The sequence below is a fragment of the Hippopotamus amphibius genome, chromosome 16 (assembly GCF_030028045.1).
Source record: "Hippopotamus amphibius kiboko isolate mHipAmp2 chromosome 16, mHipAmp2.hap2, whole genome shotgun sequence".
NCBI lineage: Eukaryota > Metazoa > Chordata > Mammalia > Artiodactyla > Hippopotamidae > Hippopotamus > Hippopotamus amphibius.
The window spans coordinates 1,071,078-1,088,264 of NC_080201.1; the positions used below are offsets into that span (position 1 = coordinate 1,071,078).

Here is a 17,187-nt window from a genome sequence, read left to right on the forward strand (position 1 = left end):
CCTGAAAGCCACACTTGTGTAGAGACGCCTGCCTGGGAAGAGTCAGCTGGCTTCTTGGAAACAAGCAGGATGTGCTTGTTGGAGCTGGGGGAGGGCGTCTGTAGCCAGAGTAAATATGCTCACACACCACGAAACCAGAGGAGGAGGACCTGCTGATCCAGGAACGTGTGGAGTGACACGCAGTGACACCCTCGCTATCGCCTGCCCTTCTTCCTTGGGCCTCTGCTGCTAAGACCAGGCATCTGAACATGCATGAAAACGGAGCCATCTTACGAACCTGGAGAGCAGAACGCTCTCTCATGTCACATTAAGGTAAAAGGGCAGGCTGCTACCAACCCCGAAACTCACGACAGCATCTGTCAAGGGCTTGTGAGCGCCCGTGTGCCGGGCCCTGAGGCTGCAGTGCCCTCTGGGGGATCCATTCCACCAGGGCACAGATGACAGCACATAACTAAGCAAGTAATATGAGGTCGGGGTGACAGGAGCTGTGACAACAGTAAAGCGGGCTGAGAAGACGGGAAGGGCTGGGGCGACCTCTCTGAGAGCAGGTAAAGCCCCGGGGGCGGGGGAGGGGAGGGGGGATGCCAGAGCAAAGGCTAGGGTGGGACTCTCGTGGTGAACGGGAGGAGGTGGAGCGGCCGGCCGGTGTGAACCGAAGGGGAAAGGGCTTCTACCGAAAAGGGGCTTCAAAGGACCAACAACAGAAAGATCAAAATTAAGCTATTCAAACAGTCAAATGAATACATAACTTTCAGGTAATTTAAAGAGTGATTACTGCAACGTAAAAAGATTCATCACAGTAGTCTTTTAAAGAACGAACTCTCAATATATCCAAAATACGGTCTACTCCGAATGTTGTGTAAGAGCATCACTTTGCCCAATGTTAGGAAAAAATACAGCAAGTTCAGGGAGGTCAGTTCATCGTGACCCAGAGAATGAAAGCTGTCAGGTCTGGCATTTGCCACAGACTAAAATGAGAGGCCACGGTCCTGACGTTCACGTTCAGAAATGGACAGGAGTCTGCCCAGTCGAAAGGACAAGAATGAGGGACGAGAGCCTGCTTTCATCCACCAAAAAACCATAATAAACGGATTCAGTACAACTGCAGGATACAAAGTCAACACACAGAATCAGTTCTGTTTTTATACACTAACAATAAACTATCTGAAAAAGAAATAATCCTATTTATAAAAATATTGGATACCTAGGAATACATTTAATGAATGTGGTGAAAGATCTGTACATTGAAAATTATAAGACTAATAAAAGAAACTGAAGAAGACACAAAACATTGAAAGATGTTCCGTGCTCAGGGATTGGAAGAATATTGTTAGAATGTCTGCACCACCCAAACCAACGCACTCCTCACCAAACTTCCAACAGCGCTTTTCATAGAAACAGAAAAAACAATCCTAAAACTTGTGTGGACCCACAAAAGCAACCCTGAGAAAGAAGCACAAAGCTGGAGGCCACCGTCCTCCCTCATTTTACCCTGTGCTGTGAAGCTGCAGTAACCAACACCGTGCAGTACTAGTATAAAAGCAGATGCACAGACCAATGAGCGGAGTACAGAGAGCCCGGAGGCAAACCCATGTGCTCCCACCTCACGATGTGTGACAAAGAAAAGGTGATTATGGGAGGGATACTGCTGGGAATCAGCCTTATGTGGACATTGTCCCAGCACGTGTAAGTGCATCAGACCCCCACATCACACACCTTTAACTCACACAGGTGTATGTCAGCTGTATCGAAACAAACCCAGAAAAAATAAGAAGCCTTCCTTTTTAAAAAAGAGGAAAAAGAAAAAAAGAAGAAAATGGACATCATCAAGAAAGTAAAATGACAACCTACAGAATAGGAGAATGTAGCTGCAAAGCAGATATCTGATAAAGGACTTGTCCCTAGAATATATAAAGAACTCTTACAACTTAAATTAAAAACCAGGCAAAGTATCTAAACAGACATTTCTCCAAAGAAGATATACAAAGAAGAGCAAGCATGTGAAAATCAGATGCTCCACATGTTAGTCGTCAGGGAAGTGCAAACCAAAACCACGAGAGGGGCGTCCCTGGTGGCACAGTGGTTAGGACTCCACGCTCCCAATGCAGGGGACCTGGGTTCAATCCCTGGTCGGGGAACTAGATCCCACATGCATGCTGCAACCAAGAGTTCGAATGCTACAACTAAGGAGCCTGCCTGCCACAACTAAGGAGCCAGCCTGCTGTAACTAAGACCCAGCCCAACCAAATTAACTAATTCATTAAAAAACCAACCAACCAACCAACCAAACAAACAAAAAAACCCACACCGAGATACCGTTCCACAACCTCTAGGATGCTTATATCTAAAAGACGGATACTGGACTTCCCTGGTGGCGCAGTGGGTAAGAATCCACCTGCCAGTGCAGGGGACACGGGTTCGAGCCCTGCTCCAAGAAGATCCCACATGCTGCGGAGCAACTAAACCCATGTACCACAACTACTGAGCCTGCGTTCTAGAGCCTGTGAGCCACAACTATTGAGCCCATGTGCCACAGCTACTGAAGCCCACACGCCTACAGCCCGTGCTCTGCAACAAGAGGCCACCGCAATGAGAAGCCTGTGCACCACAATGAAGAGTAGCCCCCGCTCACTGCAACTAGAGAAAGCCCGTGTGCAGCAACAAAGACCCAACACAGCCAATAAAGTAAGTAAATAAATAAATAAAGACTCTCTTAAAAAAATAAAATAAAAATAAAAAATAAAAGACGGAAAATAGTAAGTGTTGGTAAGGATGAGGAAGACATGTGAACCCTCACATATTCCTGGTGGGAATAGCAGTTCCTCAAAAGGTTAAGCATAGTTAGCAGGTGACCCAGGAATTCCACTCAAATATATCTACGTATCTGTACATGTCTAAGAGGAACGAAAACTCTGTCCACACCAAGACCTGTACACAAATGTCCATATTCACAGTTGCCAAAAACGCCGGGACAGCCCAAAGTCCAACGGAAGGATGGACAGACAGAATGCAGTCGCTCTGTATTGTGGCACAGTGTCGGCTACAGAGAGGAGCAGGGTACTGATAACTGCCACAAAGTGGATGACCCTTGGAAAGCAAGACGCGAGGTGAAAGGAGCCAGTCACAGAAGCCCACACATCAGGTGACCCCATTTATGTGAAACAAGTCCACACAGACAGACGTGGATGAGCGGTTGCCAGGGGCGGGAAAGTGAGGAACGACAGCTCATGGGCGCAAGGGTTCCTTCTGGGGACAGAAGCGTGCTAAGACTGTACGGACGGCACCACGACTCTGACCGTCCCATAACCCCCTGAACACGTGCACATTACGTGGGCACACTGCACGGCACTTGACTCATATCCCAACAAAGGGGTCACACACGCACAACGCACATACCTCATCCTGTCCTACGACCTTCTAGTGAGGACCACCTGTCCCGGGCTGGTACTCAAATAGGTGTTCGCGCTTTGGGTTCCAAAGGGCTGCCCGAAGCCCCAGAGCTGGCCCCCATCTCGGGCCCCGGGCCCAGCACGCCCTGCCGGCGCACAGCCTGGGACTCGCAGGGAGGACCGGCCAAGGGAGGTCAGGCCCGCACCCGGCCTCCAGCTCCGGCCTCGCGGCTCCAGGAGCATCCCTGGGCGGCCGCACCCACCCTCAGGCCCGGGGACAGGGAAGGCACCGCGGGGCCGGGGCCTACCTTGGCGGCTGCGGGGATCGGGCCTTGGGCTTCTCCTTCTCCTTCTCGCGCTCCTTGTCGCGGTCGCGGTCGCGGTGCTGCCTGTCCTTCTCGTCCCGCTTGGCGCGCTCGCGCTCCCACTCCTCCTTGCGCCGCTGCCGCTCCTTGTCCCGCTCGCGCTCCCGCTCGCGCTCGCGCTCCCGCTGCCGCCGCTCGCGCTCCCGGTCCCGCTCCCGCTCGCGCTCACGCTCGCGCTGTCTGTTCTCGCGCTCTCGTTCGCGCTCCCTTTCCTTCACGGAAAAGCCAAACACATGCACAAGCTGCGATTAGCTACTCGGGAGGGGAGGCGTGGGGAAGACGCACCAGAGCAGGCGAAGGAGACGGGACCACCGGGGTGGGGGTCTTCTTCCAGCGCTAGAAACAGACTTGAGGCCTCGTGGCGGGGGCGGGGGGTGCCCGCAGAGCGCACCCTTCCAACACCAGCACCCAGGCCGCCGCGAGCCGCACCGGCTCCCTGGCCTCGGCCCTTGTCGCGGGTCAGAGATGAACGCGGCTCTGCGCAGGCAGCCGGGCCCCCGGCGCACAGGGGTACGGGGTGGCAGGGACCCCAGCAGGTCCTGCTCCCTCCGAGGCGGCCCTGAGCCCTACAGGCCGGCCCCAGCGAGGAGTCCACTCTGCCTGCTGGGGAGAGGGCACGGCACGGTCAACCAGGGTCCTCTTCTCACCACAAGCTCACCGTCGGATGGGTTCCCAGACCAGTCACCTCCCTTTGGTCCAAAAAACTCACGACGGTCACTTAAGTCACGGCACAGAAACCGCTAACCTGCTTCTAACCAACCTCTTCCAAACGGCAGCTTCACGCCGCAAGCGTTTAAGGTCAGGGGCTCAGAGGCTGCCGCACACACCCACATAAACGCGCTGCACCTCAGAGGAGCACCCACTCGGGGCTGCAAGTGGCCCAGGCCGCCGGCATGTGAGGTGACACGACCTGTAAAGCACGGCCCTGAGGAGCCTGAGAGAGCGACGTGCTCAAGGGGGGGGCACCGCCGGGCCCTGGCATCCATCACCCAACCAGCAGCTCCAGCGAGAAACGGAGCCAGAGCGCAGACCAGCCCAAGGGAGGCGCTGTTCAAACCGCCACGAAGAGCGTCCACGGACCCGAACGACTTCTCCAGAAACGGCCAGCTGGGGCGGAATCAGCACACCACGCCCACAAGCGGGCTCACACAGAGTCCTATAAATACCAAAGGGATGAGCTTCCTGGGTCCCACGTACCCGGTAGTTATGGTAGGGCTCCGCTTCTGTGTACTGCACCCGGAAGTTCTCGTACTGCCCACCGCGCCAGAACCGCTCTATCTCGTAGTCGTAATAAGGGTCTGCGTAAGGCTCAAGTCTGAAAAAGGAGCAAGTAAAAGGCAGGCTCACCACTTAGGAATCTTAATGCAAAACCATTCCATAAAATAGTTGCAAAGATTCAGACACCACATTAAAAAAAAAAAGAACACACAAAGACTGCAAGGCTGAGTCAACATGAGAAAGTGAAAACACTGAAGGAATGACAGCCCTACAGAGAAGCCCCAGGATCGCAATCCTGGATGATGAAAACCCAATACTGCTTCTCCGTGAATACAGGAGACGACGCTTCTTAACGTGACAAAATGTATTTACTGGCTTCAGAATGAAAGCCAACACCTTGCCTATCGGGAACAGGGAGACGGTGCCTCAGACAGCCCCCAGTGTGCCAGAGGCACCCCGCGATCAGAATGCAGGAGCCCCCAGAACCATCTCAATCTGCCAATCAAATGGTGCTACATATGAAAAGCCAAGACGCAAGAGTGAAGCTGATTTTGGTGGCAAGAAGAGCCCAGTGAGGCAGATGGAGAGATGTGAACATACAGAACACCCTCATGGACACAGACACCAACCAGTGAGGAGACGGAGGGTACAGGAAACCCCAGTTACACCAGCGAGACAGGCAGGGGGAGACACGCTCAGGAGCAAAGTACACGTAACCAGAAACATGCGGAACCTATTTGAGAAAAACTTTAACACTGTTGAAAGACACAAAAGTAGGTGTGAATAAACGAGACCACGTCCCTCATCTTTGAAAAGGACGACCGAACATCACCAGGAACTCAGTTAATTTACACATTTACAAATCCCTTGGACAGTTTATAAATTTAGGGCAATCCCAGTGAAAACACTGATGAGCTTCTTTATGCTGCTAGACAACTGGTCCTCAGCTTCCCATGGACACCAAGACACGCAAGACCAGCCCAGAAACCCTGGGAAAGACAAGACACACCCTCCAAGGAACTCCCCCAGTGGTCCAGTGCTTAAAGCACCATGCTTCCACTACAGGGGGCGTGAGTTTGATCCCTGGTCACGGGCATGCCGCCCGTGAATACACGGACCCAAGGAATCAGACAGCACGTCTGGGAGCAGACCCTGGTGCAGGGGATAAAGGCGGGCCTTCAGTCACAGGGACAGGCCAGCTGACTAAGCCCTGGGAAGAGGGAAGAGGTGGCCCCACCGTCCCCACACACAGACCCGGAGGACCTGGCGGGGCGCCTTGAACCTGAGGCGGGGGTGCGGGGAGGGAAGAGACACCTGGCAGCAGACAGGCCTTGCTGGTGCTTTCGGGGATTTCTTGGTTCCAGATGAACCCCTCCCATCGAGAAAACTGGGGGGGGGGGGGGGGGGGGGGGGGGGCGGCAGGGACAGGCGCCCAGAGCCTGAAGAGGCCCGAGGCCTGTGCCAGGCTGGGCTGTATCCACGCAGTCTACAGCGGCTGCCTCCCAGGAACCCGGTCCCCCAGCGCTTGTGGGGCCTGGGCGGGGCAGGGGCAGCAGCAACCCGGGGCCGGTCTGCCGGCGACACCGCCCTCTCCGGTCCCAGCAGCCTGACGCCGACCTCGTGCTCCAGCCCGCACGGCTCGGGCAGCGTTCATCACAGCAACCAGGCCTCCGCCGGACTGCCGTGGCGGTGACCTTGGAAACGCAGAGCCAGCTTCACGGCCCTTCCCTGAGCCCCTGACTGTCACTTCAGCCAGAAATCAGCGGCCGTGCTTTCCAGCAGCAAACCTGCGCGCACGGTGTCGTCGTGACTAAGACAACACCGGAGCCAGCCTGCTCGGGAGAGGCCTGGCTGGCGCGGTCCCGCGCGCGGAGGGCGACGCAGCAGCCCCTGCCCTGGAGTGAGCGCGGCGGGAGCCGAGGCCTGAACCTGGGGCAGCTCCTCAACGGTCCGCGGGTGTTCAACCACACGTGCTTCTGCAGTTTGTTTTAAGAGACCAGTGATAAAATGTCTGGAAGGAACAGTTGAAGAGACCCACCACACTCTGGGGTTTTAGTGACAAATTCCCCAGCTTTTCCTAGCTCCTGGAGCACTTGGGGAAAGGTGGGGAGGAGACGCACAGGGCCCCAGGGGCTTTAGGAGCAGCTGTAAAACCTCTCAGAGCTCACAGGAACCCAAACGGGTGTGAGCCCCCTGCAGTCACAAGGTCCTGGCATGGAACTAAAACGTGTCCACCCCCCCAAGGAGCAGGACAACGAGGAACGTCAGCTGCACACTGTCTGCAACACTCTCGGGGGGGCCATTCTCAGCCCAGGGCAGGTGGACAGCGCCCCCCCCGGGCTGGGGACACTGGCTTCTCTCCCAACGGGGCAGCAGAGGCACAACCACTCCTTACGCCGCGTCTCTGACGTCTCGTGTGATCCGATAGTTCCAATCTCGGAAACCTTCATTTTCTTTGTCAAACTCCCGTTCGTCTTCACCAATGGTCACCGTAAATCTTTTCTCTTCAAAATCAGGCTCCTGTTCTTTTCGAATGGTTGCTTTTTTTAAAACCTACCATTGTAAGGAGAGAGAAGCCAACGCCAGTCACTGTTAGGAAAGCAAAGGGGGTCCTGTCCGGACTGAGCCCTGCAGCCTGGGAGCTCGCCCGCGTCTGGGGTGAGGTGACGGGGTGGTGATGACTCCTGTCCCTCGCCATCCGGGCACTGAACCGGGGGCCCCAGACATGCCCTCGGTCAGGAAGCAGGGAAGTGCGCTCCAGGCAGGAGAGGTACCCAGAAGCGTGTGCCGAGGGCGGAAATGCCTTTGCTTTAGCCTGTCATCTCCCGGGACGGAAGGCAGGCCTGGAGCCGAGGGGTGCGCCTGGGCACCTGGGGCCAAGTGCGGCCTAAAGCGCACAGGGAGAGGGGAGGCTGGCGTGAGTACCACGCTTCTCCAGGGACAGGACGGCTTCTCCAGCCGCAGAGGCCGCGGGGAGTGGCTCCGAGGGGCCGGGGGCTGCAGCCCCGGCTGGGGCATGGCCCGATGCTCCCCAAGCCACATGAAGCCCTTGGGCCGGGTTCTTGGTAGGCCTCCCTAGTCTCCTGGGCTTTTTCATGACCTAGCAGGTCTTGGAGACCCAGAAATGCTAGTTTTGTGCAAGGACTGCCACTAACATTTTTCTTCTCAGGTTTCTGCTGATTCTGTTACCTCTTTTGCGTGCCGGAGTCCTCGTTCCCAGGCGCTCTCTGTGGGGGGTTCTGGAGGGGGCGGAGGCAAAATTTCATCAACTACTGGCCCACCCTATTAAAAAACGAGAAGCAAAAAGTTAAGAAAGCAAGCAACACTTAAAAATATGTAAAGAAATAGGGAAGCAAAAACACCACATAAAACACCAGCCGGCCACTGCCTACTCCCTCCTCCAAGCCTCCCTCCACCCAACCCGGCTGCCCTGAGCCTGGGGGGCCCCCACCTGGAGACACCAAAGCAGCTGGGAGGCGGCTCCGGGACTCCGTGACGTCCCAGAAACGCGTGACATACAAAGCGCATTACTGTGCTTTGAGTTGGAGAGTCACAAACAGAGCTCAGGTGAGATTTGCTGGCAATGAAAGAGGTGCTCACGTACCCACGGGCTGGCGGGCATCAGAGGGTGAGGCCCGAGAGGCGGGGCGCCATTGGGCGGGAAAGGCTCGGCCTTGGTGATGAGGGAGTAGTTGCCCTTGTCGTTGACTCCAGGGTGTATAAACCTGCAGCTCATGCCCCAGGTGCAGTTCCCTACGGAAACACAAGGCAGGTCAGGAGGGGCGCCCAGCCCGAGCACGCAGGTCAGTTCCCCTGCTCCGTCGGCGCTGGCCCAGGCAGCCGGCAGTGTGGCCCTGGCCTCCCCGCAAGCCCATGGCGGGCCGGCCTGGAAGGTCTGGGGCCAACCTGTGCGTGGCACCTTCTAAAGGGCTCCTGCAGGGCCCCATCCCACAGTCACCATGGGGACACTTCATTTCCCCTAAAACAGAGAAGCCCAAGAGTCTCCCTGACAATCGGGTCGGCCCTGCCCTGGGGTCTGCTGCTCAGGACACATGCACCCCGGGGAGCCCACAGGGGCACAGATGGGGTCATTATTCTGACTCAAAAGACGGCCAGTACTGAAATGCAAATCAGTGAGAAGCACAAAAGCAATCAGAACTCTGCACGTCTATGCCAGGGTGACCTTCACCAGCTCTGCGCACTGGCAGGTCTCCTACCAAACCACTTCTGGCTATTTCTGGTACTTAGAAAAAAATGGGTTAGAGAGAAAAGACACACACAACTATAAAAAATTGGGTGTTTATACTTTACAACAAAGAATTAAAAAGGTCAACTTTAAGCATTATTCAGCAACAGAACACCAAGATTATTCAAGAAAACCACTTGACTTTTTAGCACAGAAGGCAAAAACTCTACCTTTTTAATTTAATTAATGAGCGAATCACTTTTTTAAAATTTAATTTTCTGAATAGGTAACATGCACACAGGTTTAAAAGATAAACATGGCGTACAACATCTAAGTGGTTTTAAAAAACATTTCCAGTTGGTTAGCGTGCAGTTACCTTGTAAGCCGTCTTTTAATTCTTTTAATGTATAGTCACTGCTAAACACACTATTCCATTTGAATGTTTCTGTCAGTGAAATACATTTTTCCTTGTATCATGTAAATTACAGAGAAATAATCATTTAGTGTTTTAGGAAACACTAAATTTTACCTTTTAAACATTATGAGTATTTAAACTTGTATAAAATCGACTTAATAATACATTGCTCCAAATTAAGTATGGAATAAATATGCTTAAAAGAACTGCTTCTCTGGGAATGCAAAAAGAACCGATTAACTTTCTAATTTCTACAAGTGTTTGAGAGATCACATATAAGTCAGAGGCTGGGAACTATACAACAGGGGGTTCAGAATCCCAGAGACTCAGAGAGTTTTAAAGAAAAAAGACTCTGTAGTCATGTATCTAAATAAAGAATTCCACAACATTATCTATTTCTTCATTGCTGGACTCTTATAAACTCATGTCAGAGGCCACACTGCTTATGTAGTTAAAAAGTAACAGAAAAGCATTAACAGTATAAACCGCAGCATTTCTATAATGTTTAAAATCTAAAATACATATGTGGGCAGTGGGTAACTGAATATTTGTTATTCTCTGTTCTTTTTGTATTTAAAAAATTTTCAAAACAAAAACATCACCCCTGAGCCCACTGACAGAAAAGCTCTCTCATTCCTCCTGCTGGCAGGGAAGGAGGGGAGCAGGCGGGTGAGCAGAGCCCGGAGGAGGATGCAAGGCAAGGGCGGGGCATCGCCCCAGGGCCCCGCTCCCCGCGTGTGTGGTCCTTGCTGCGCACGTCTGGGCCCCAGGCTCCCAAGAGAAGGAGGAGACTATTCCAGGAAGAAGGGCGGGCAGTCTACACTCAGGGTACCTGCGGGCAGAAAGAGCCGCGAGAATACTGGAATCCCACCAGCCTTCTGAAAAGTGAGTTTTTAATTGTGTAGAAAAGTCTGGACAATACATCCCAAACTGCTACTGTTTTGACTCTGTCAGCACATATTACTTTTATAATGTAAAAAAGCAATTTGGAAAAAAATTCTCTAGGAAACGGAAGCAAGAATAGATCTACTGGTTTAAAAACTGCACCGTCTTCTGCTTCTGAGCGGAACTTCACAAACACAGAATTACGTGGCTCGTGACCGTGGCTGGGTGACTCCGCAGCTTACAACTCTGCCAGGACTCCACGTGGACAGGGGTGCGAGCCCGAGGGCAGCACGCAGCGAGGATGTGGGAATTGCCTGGCAGGCCAGGAATGAACACCCTGCAAGCCTCGTGGCACGGGCGCGCAGCGTGGCGGAGCGGTGGAGGGCACGATGGGGCACAGGACACACGGAAACAGAGGTACCCAAGTGCTCAGAAAGGTACTCCATGAAGTCTCCCCATCTCCAGGGCCCTCCACCAGCGGCAGCTGTCAATTACAGGGGTCGATCAATTCATCAATCAGTATATCCATCCCCATTTTTCCCTGATTGTATTATACACTCTGTATTGAGACTTGCTTTTTTTTCACTAAACAATGTACCTGCAAAAAAGGAACCGGCATGCTCCAAAGTAACAGAGCCACACTCTATCAGTGAAACACACACATACACAGAGAACGCCTACCCGAGTCTCTCAGCAGAAACCGTGGACCCCAACACAGAGACCACAGGAAAGGAGAACACACCACAGACAGCAGCCCACGGGGCCCTGTGCGGGGAGGGGAACGTGCGGGCACGCGTGCGAGGCGGGGTGCCAGTGGGTCCAGAAACGTAACCAGACCTTAAACTTCTGACTGCTGGTCTGACAGGTGGTCAGGGCGGTGCCTCCGGGTGGCAAGCATGAGCTGCGCGCCCCCGCACCGCGACGCCTCCCACCACAACAGCGGAGGTGAGTTCACGGCCTCTCCCTAGTGTCCATGCAAAATGCTTGCTTCACATGAGAATTTTAACAAGGACTCTCATTTCTAAATAAGACATAGTTGGTCTTATTTAAATACTCCTTGGTCCCATTTCCTGTTAGTCTGAACAACTCAGAACAATAAATACAGGGAATGTCAAAATAAAACTTTAAAGTGCTTCATGGCAGTGCCCTCAGCCTCAGTGGCAGCAGAGGAGCCCGTGAGCACATGTGGCTTCGCCAGACGGAAGCGCGAAGACACGCACCGAGGAGCCGTGCCAGAGTGCCGGGAACAGTCTACACTAAACTGGGGTGCTAGGTGCACAACTTGGTAAATTAATAAAAATCACTGAACTGGACACAAAACAGGAGGATTTTATGGCATGTAAATTATACCTCAATAAAGTCATTAAAAACAAAAGACCTATACTGAAAGGTAAAGTGTAACTACGACTCTTCCTGCTGTCACAGATGTTGTTTCCCAGGGCGGGCTCACCGGGTCTCAAGAACACACCTTGAGACCTGCTGCTTTAAACACAAGAGGGTGCAGGGATTAAAAAATGGGCAGCAAACATTTCTCAAAAGAAGGTTACAAACAGCCAAAAAGTGCAGGAGAAGATTCTCCATATCACACATCACAGGGAAACACAAATTAGGACCCTGGTGAGACCCCACCCACACCTGTGACCATAATTTACTACAGTAAATCAGAAAACAAGCGCTGACGAGGAGAGCGTGAACCCTGCGCATGGTGGTGGGATGCAAAATGGCGCAGCCATTGTGGACAAGAGCAGGGTGGTTCTTCAAAACGTTAAAAACACAACTACCACGTGACCCGGCCATCCCACTTCTGGGTATGTACTCAAAAGATTTGAAAGCAGGGTGTCGAAGAGATGTTCTAAAAAATGCAAGCAACTCAAGTGTCCCCTTATGTATAACGGGTAAGCAAAACGCGGTCCATCCACACAGTGGAACATTATTCAATCTTGAAAAGGAAGGAAATCTTGACACCTGCCACAGCGTGGATGAACCCTGAGGACACTGTGCTGAGTGAGATAAGCCCATCAGAAATGGACAAATCTTGGGGCTTGCTAGGTGGCGCAGTGGTTGAGTATCCGCCTGCCAATGCAGGGGACACAGGTTCGATCCCTGCTGCAGGAAGATCCCACATGCCGTGGAGCAACGAAGCCCATGCGCCACAACTACTGAGCCTGCGCTTTAGAGCCCGTGAGCCACAACTATTGAGCCCATGTGCTGCAACCACTGAAGCCCGTGCGCCTAGAGCCCGTGCTCTGCAACAAGAGAAGCCACGGCAATGAGAAGCCCGCTCACCGCAACGAAGAGCAGCCCCCACTCACCGAAACTAAAAAGAAAGCCCACACACAGCAACAAAGACCCAACACAGCCAATAAAATAAATAAATAAATTTATAAAAAAATAAAAGAAACGGACAAATCCTGTAAGACTGTACTTCTATCAGGCACACGGAGTACTCAAGTTCATACAGACAGAAAGGAGAAGGGCAGGTACCAGGGCTGAGGAACTGGTGTTTGATGGACACAGGGTTTCAGTGTCACACCATGAAAGCAGTTCTGGAGGTGGATGGTGCTGACGGCCACAATGTGAACATACGGAAAGCCAATGGAACATACGCTTAGAAACAGTGAAGATGGTGAATTTCATATTTTGTATGTTACCACAATTAAGAAAAGGGACAGAGAGAGGGAGAGAGAGCAGGAAGGAGCGGACACAGGACGGGCGGGCTGCTACTGACAGCTGGGTAATCAGACCCAGAGCAGGACATGGTTTTAAAGAAAACGCTGTTTATGCCTCTGGGGGCAGAACTTCGTGCCTTGATGACTCAACCCAAATACAGGACAGGTAAAAACACACCAAAAACAAAGTACTGGTGCTTGAAAATGTTTCGATTTGTATTCCCACGGACATCCTGTTGTCAGTGGTCACAAATGCCAGTGTGTGCACTTGGGGAATTTACCAATCAGCCTGCAGATCACAACAGCAGCAGCAGAGACATGGCGACAACCATTCTTAAAAAGCACTTTCAAATTAAGATATAATTTACATAGCATGATATAACCCCATGTAAAGTGCACAATTCCGTGGGTTTTAGTATGTTCACAAAGTTGTGCAACCGTTGCCACTGCCTCATTCTAGAACATTCCACCCCCCCCCAAAGGAAACCCTGCACTCAATGGCTACCCCTCCCTCTCCGGCCTAGCCAGTCACTACCCTGCATCCTGTGTCTGTGGGCCTGCCCGTCCCGACAGCTCCTGTAAGTGGGACTGCACAACACGGGGCCTCTCCTGACGGGCTTCTACTTGGCACCGCGTCCCCGAGGCGCGTCCACGCTGTAGCACCAGGACGGACCACGCTGTGCCTCTCCGCTCACGAGCGGGCGGACACAGGCTGTCACTGCGCTCCGGCCGTACGGCTGGGAACGCGCCCGCCCGCGTCTCTCTGCAGCTTGTGCTCCCACGTCTCCCGGACAGACACCCAGGAGGGAAGGGCCGCCGCAGACGGCAGCTCTGCCTTCACGCAGAGCTGGCTGCACCCAGGGCAGCCGCACCGTCTCCGTGCCCAGCAGCAGGGATGAGCTTCCATTTCTCCACATCCTCACCAAACATAACAAACTTCATTTTATTGTTAAAATGACTCTCTTGCTACCAGAGAGAAGGCACTCATCTCAATGTAACACCAACCTTATAAACTGCAGGTGAGCAAAACCACTTACATCCAGAGCCGCCCTCGTAACTAAGAAACAGCAGGAGGTGCGCCGCGGAGCGCCCACCTCCTCCCGCACCCGCCGCTCTCTGCTGTGCCGTACGCAGACGGCGTGGGGCGAGGGGACTACACACTGAAACAACACAGTCCTGAAACGGGCCACGGAACAGGCCCAGGTACGCTGCAAAACAGACTGCTTACCCCTGGCTTCAGGTTTCTCTACTGCGAACGCCTGGCCCGCGGTCTCTCCCCCCGAAACCCCACCTCAGCGTGACCTGGAGGCGCCTCCTCTCCTACGGCGGTGTGTCCCCCCGACGTCCCTGGAGAGACTCCCTGTCCTTGTCCGTCCAGGCCCCTCCCGACGATGCTGGCCTGTGGAACCACCGCCAACTTCGCTTCACGGTGGGTGTGCTTCTCGTGCCCCATGCTGGGAAGTACTTCAGCAGGGGGACCCCCAAGCACCGGGACGAGAGCCTCTGTGGCCTCCCCGGGGGCTGCCGCGGGGGCCTCCGGTTGGTCCTCACCGGCGGCCGGGCTTCTGAACCGCATGGCTCGTGCACAGTGCTAACTGGAAAGGCCTCGGTACGTACATGTGTACGCACGCATGTCTGTCTCCATCGTTTTACTCCAGAAATTCCAGACAGGGGTTGACGTCATTATGAAAAAGAAGTCTTCAGCTTACGTTTAAATTTTCTGAAACACTGACTCTTCAAATAGCAAAGCCTCTGGAGAACTGTACGAGTTTCCTTTCTACGAGGCACCGCACACGTATCTGCATCCTGAGGGTGGCCACGCTCCCCGCCCACGGGCACGGCGCACACGGCCACACAGCTGAGCCACCGCACGGCCGTCTGACTCACACACGCCAGGCTCCCCATTCGGCAGAAACAAGCAGCATGGAAACAGCGCGGCCCAGAGGACACGCCCCAGGACGCGCCGACCGGGCCCCCGCGTGTTCCCGTGCACCCTCCTCCTCGGGTCACCCTGGGACGAGGGAGGCTCGTTTGAGGCCACTCAGAGAGGGGGCGCCCCAGCCCACGCCCCGGCCCCGCCCCCCATGCAGGCAGCACGTGGCTGCTGGGACCTCATCACGGCCACTCCCCGGCCTCAGGGCCTCCCCCACCCCTGGCGTCACAGCGGTACTCTGCATCCAGAAGGGAGTCTGTCTCCAGAGCAGGGGGGGCCGTGAGGTGCTAACGAGAGGAAGGTCGTCTATTTTGTACCTTTAACCTGGCCTCTGAATGGTATGGAATTTGATATTGGTGGAGGAGGAGTGGACAATGGTGTCACAACATCTGGAGAAGAAGTACAGGAAGCTCTCGTGAACGTCAGGCTGCACGGGTGGCCGGGGTCAGGGCGCGAGGCATCTAGGGTCAGAGCAAAACCCAGGGCAGGAGACGAACACCCTCCTGGCGTGCGAGGGGACGCCGAGTCACAGACACGCGGGCAGTGCTGCACCAGAGCAGCCCCGACACACGTCTCCCCGGGCCCGAGTGCCCACGGCTCACCCGCCTGGTCACGCCGTCACGGTCAGAGGTACCTGACCTGCTCCGTCCACTTTTCAGGAAGGAGAGGCCTTGCTGCCCTCAGAGGCCGACCCTTTCTATTTAGAGGCCCGTTCCAAATGAAAGATATGCCTCTGAGACGTCTTGCACAAAGCAGGAACTCTCCTTTACAGAGAGGGCAAAACGTCACAACTGGTGGCTGGGGTCCTTATAAAAAGGACCCCTGGGAAAGCGTTAATGTTCTCTACAGTGAAGACACAGGTCTGCGCCAGGTGGGTGGGCCTGGAGGCCCGGGGCGACACGCAGGCTGGCTCCCCTTCGAGCGAGGCATCAGCACGACCAGGAAAGGCCCACGGCCGACACAGACGCACGGCTGTCGCCACCACAGATGCCACCGCAGCCCCGAGAAGAGCCCTGCGCGGGCCAGGGCTGCACCACCACCACAGTCCCGGGTAAGGCCCCTCGCTCAATTACCTTTCATGAAGAATCGGCAGGTGGGACGAGGCCTCACCTTCCTGTCACTGGGGTCCTTCACTTCACCCTCCTCCAGGTCATCATCCTGAAACAGAGGACAACGTGACTTGAAGAGAGACTCGTCTTCACCAGGCAAAGAGGCGGGCGGGGCACCTACCACCGCGCACGGCTTTCACTAAACCAGAAGGGATACTGTCACAAGACTCAAGTCTTGGCCAAGGTCACATACATTTCCCGAACCTTAGACTCCTTGTGCACACGATGGGCCTCTTTCAAAGCTTACCCACAAGACTGTGGGTCGCATGAGAGACACTGAGGAACAACACTATGACGTGTGTGACATGTGACACTAAGCACGGTGTCATCACATTTCTCTCAATTAGCAATTTGGGGCAGGAAATGGCTACGCTTCAGGTTTTTAATATTTTCTACATTTCAACAAAATTCATAGGACAAACTATGTTATGTCCTTTCCGTTAGATGCTTTCTCTATTTGAAAGTCTCGGGGCAAGGAGGTGGGAATTCAGGTGACCAGGCCAGCGAGCGGATCCCCCTTTAGCTTAGACCTGGGCCCTTCTGTTCTTGTTCTTGGTCCAGAGTTCTTAACCTTGGCTTTAAAATAACCCAAGAGGGTTTAAAGACCATAGCCCGGGTGGGTCTCTCCCCCAGGGATTCCAAAGAGCAGCTCTGACTTGGACCACTGCTCTGTGCCCTCCTCAGCCCCCACCTGTGCCCCTGAGCTGAGACCCTGCCCCGGGATCGCCCGCAGCTCGAGCAGGTCTCCAGCGCCCTGCTGACATAGTTTAGTGGGTACATCCAGGACGGAGGCCCTCACTGCCCGCCCCCCAGCCTGCTCCAGAGCGCCCTCGCGCGGCCAACGCAAGGGATCACAAGCAGGGCAGAGGTGTGAGAGCGGTCACCTGGACCTTTCTCTCCCCATCTCCTGCAGCACCACCCTTGTCCAAACTACTGCCCAGTCCCACCTGATCCGGGGACGGCTTCCTGATGGGCGTCCACACGCGGCCCACAGCGCGTGGCCTCTGCAAGCCCGGCC

The 17,187-nt window shown here is 54.2% G+C and overlaps 1 protein-coding gene across 7 annotated transcripts in view; it reads right to left on the reverse strand.

The window, feature by feature from the left end:
- The window catches only part of ZC3H18 (zinc finger CCCH-type containing 18), a 45,296-nt gene that overhangs the window by 14,762 nt on the left and 13,347 nt on the right, over window positions 1-17,187 (reverse strand). For 4 of the 7 annotated variants that reach the window (XM_057711644.1, XM_057711650.1, XM_057711645.1 and 1 more), the window contains 7 exons: window positions 16,134-16,218; window positions 15,378-15,521; window positions 8,577-8,725; window positions 8,162-8,254; window positions 7,368-7,525; window positions 4,952-5,069; window positions 3,698-3,966 (listed from right to left, as the gene is read on the reverse strand). In XM_057711644.1, the coding sequence (XP_057567627.1) occupies window positions 3,698-3,966; window positions 4,952-5,069; window positions 7,368-7,525; window positions 8,162-8,254; window positions 8,577-8,725; window positions 15,378-15,521; window positions 16,134-16,218 (1,016 nt within the window). The remainder of the gene's footprint in view (window positions 1-3,697; window positions 3,967-4,951; window positions 5,070-7,367; window positions 7,526-8,161; window positions 8,255-8,576; window positions 8,726-15,377; window positions 15,522-16,133; window positions 16,219-17,187) is intronic. The other 3 variants (XM_057711647.1, XM_057711648.1, XM_057711649.1) reach the window with 3 other exon arrangements.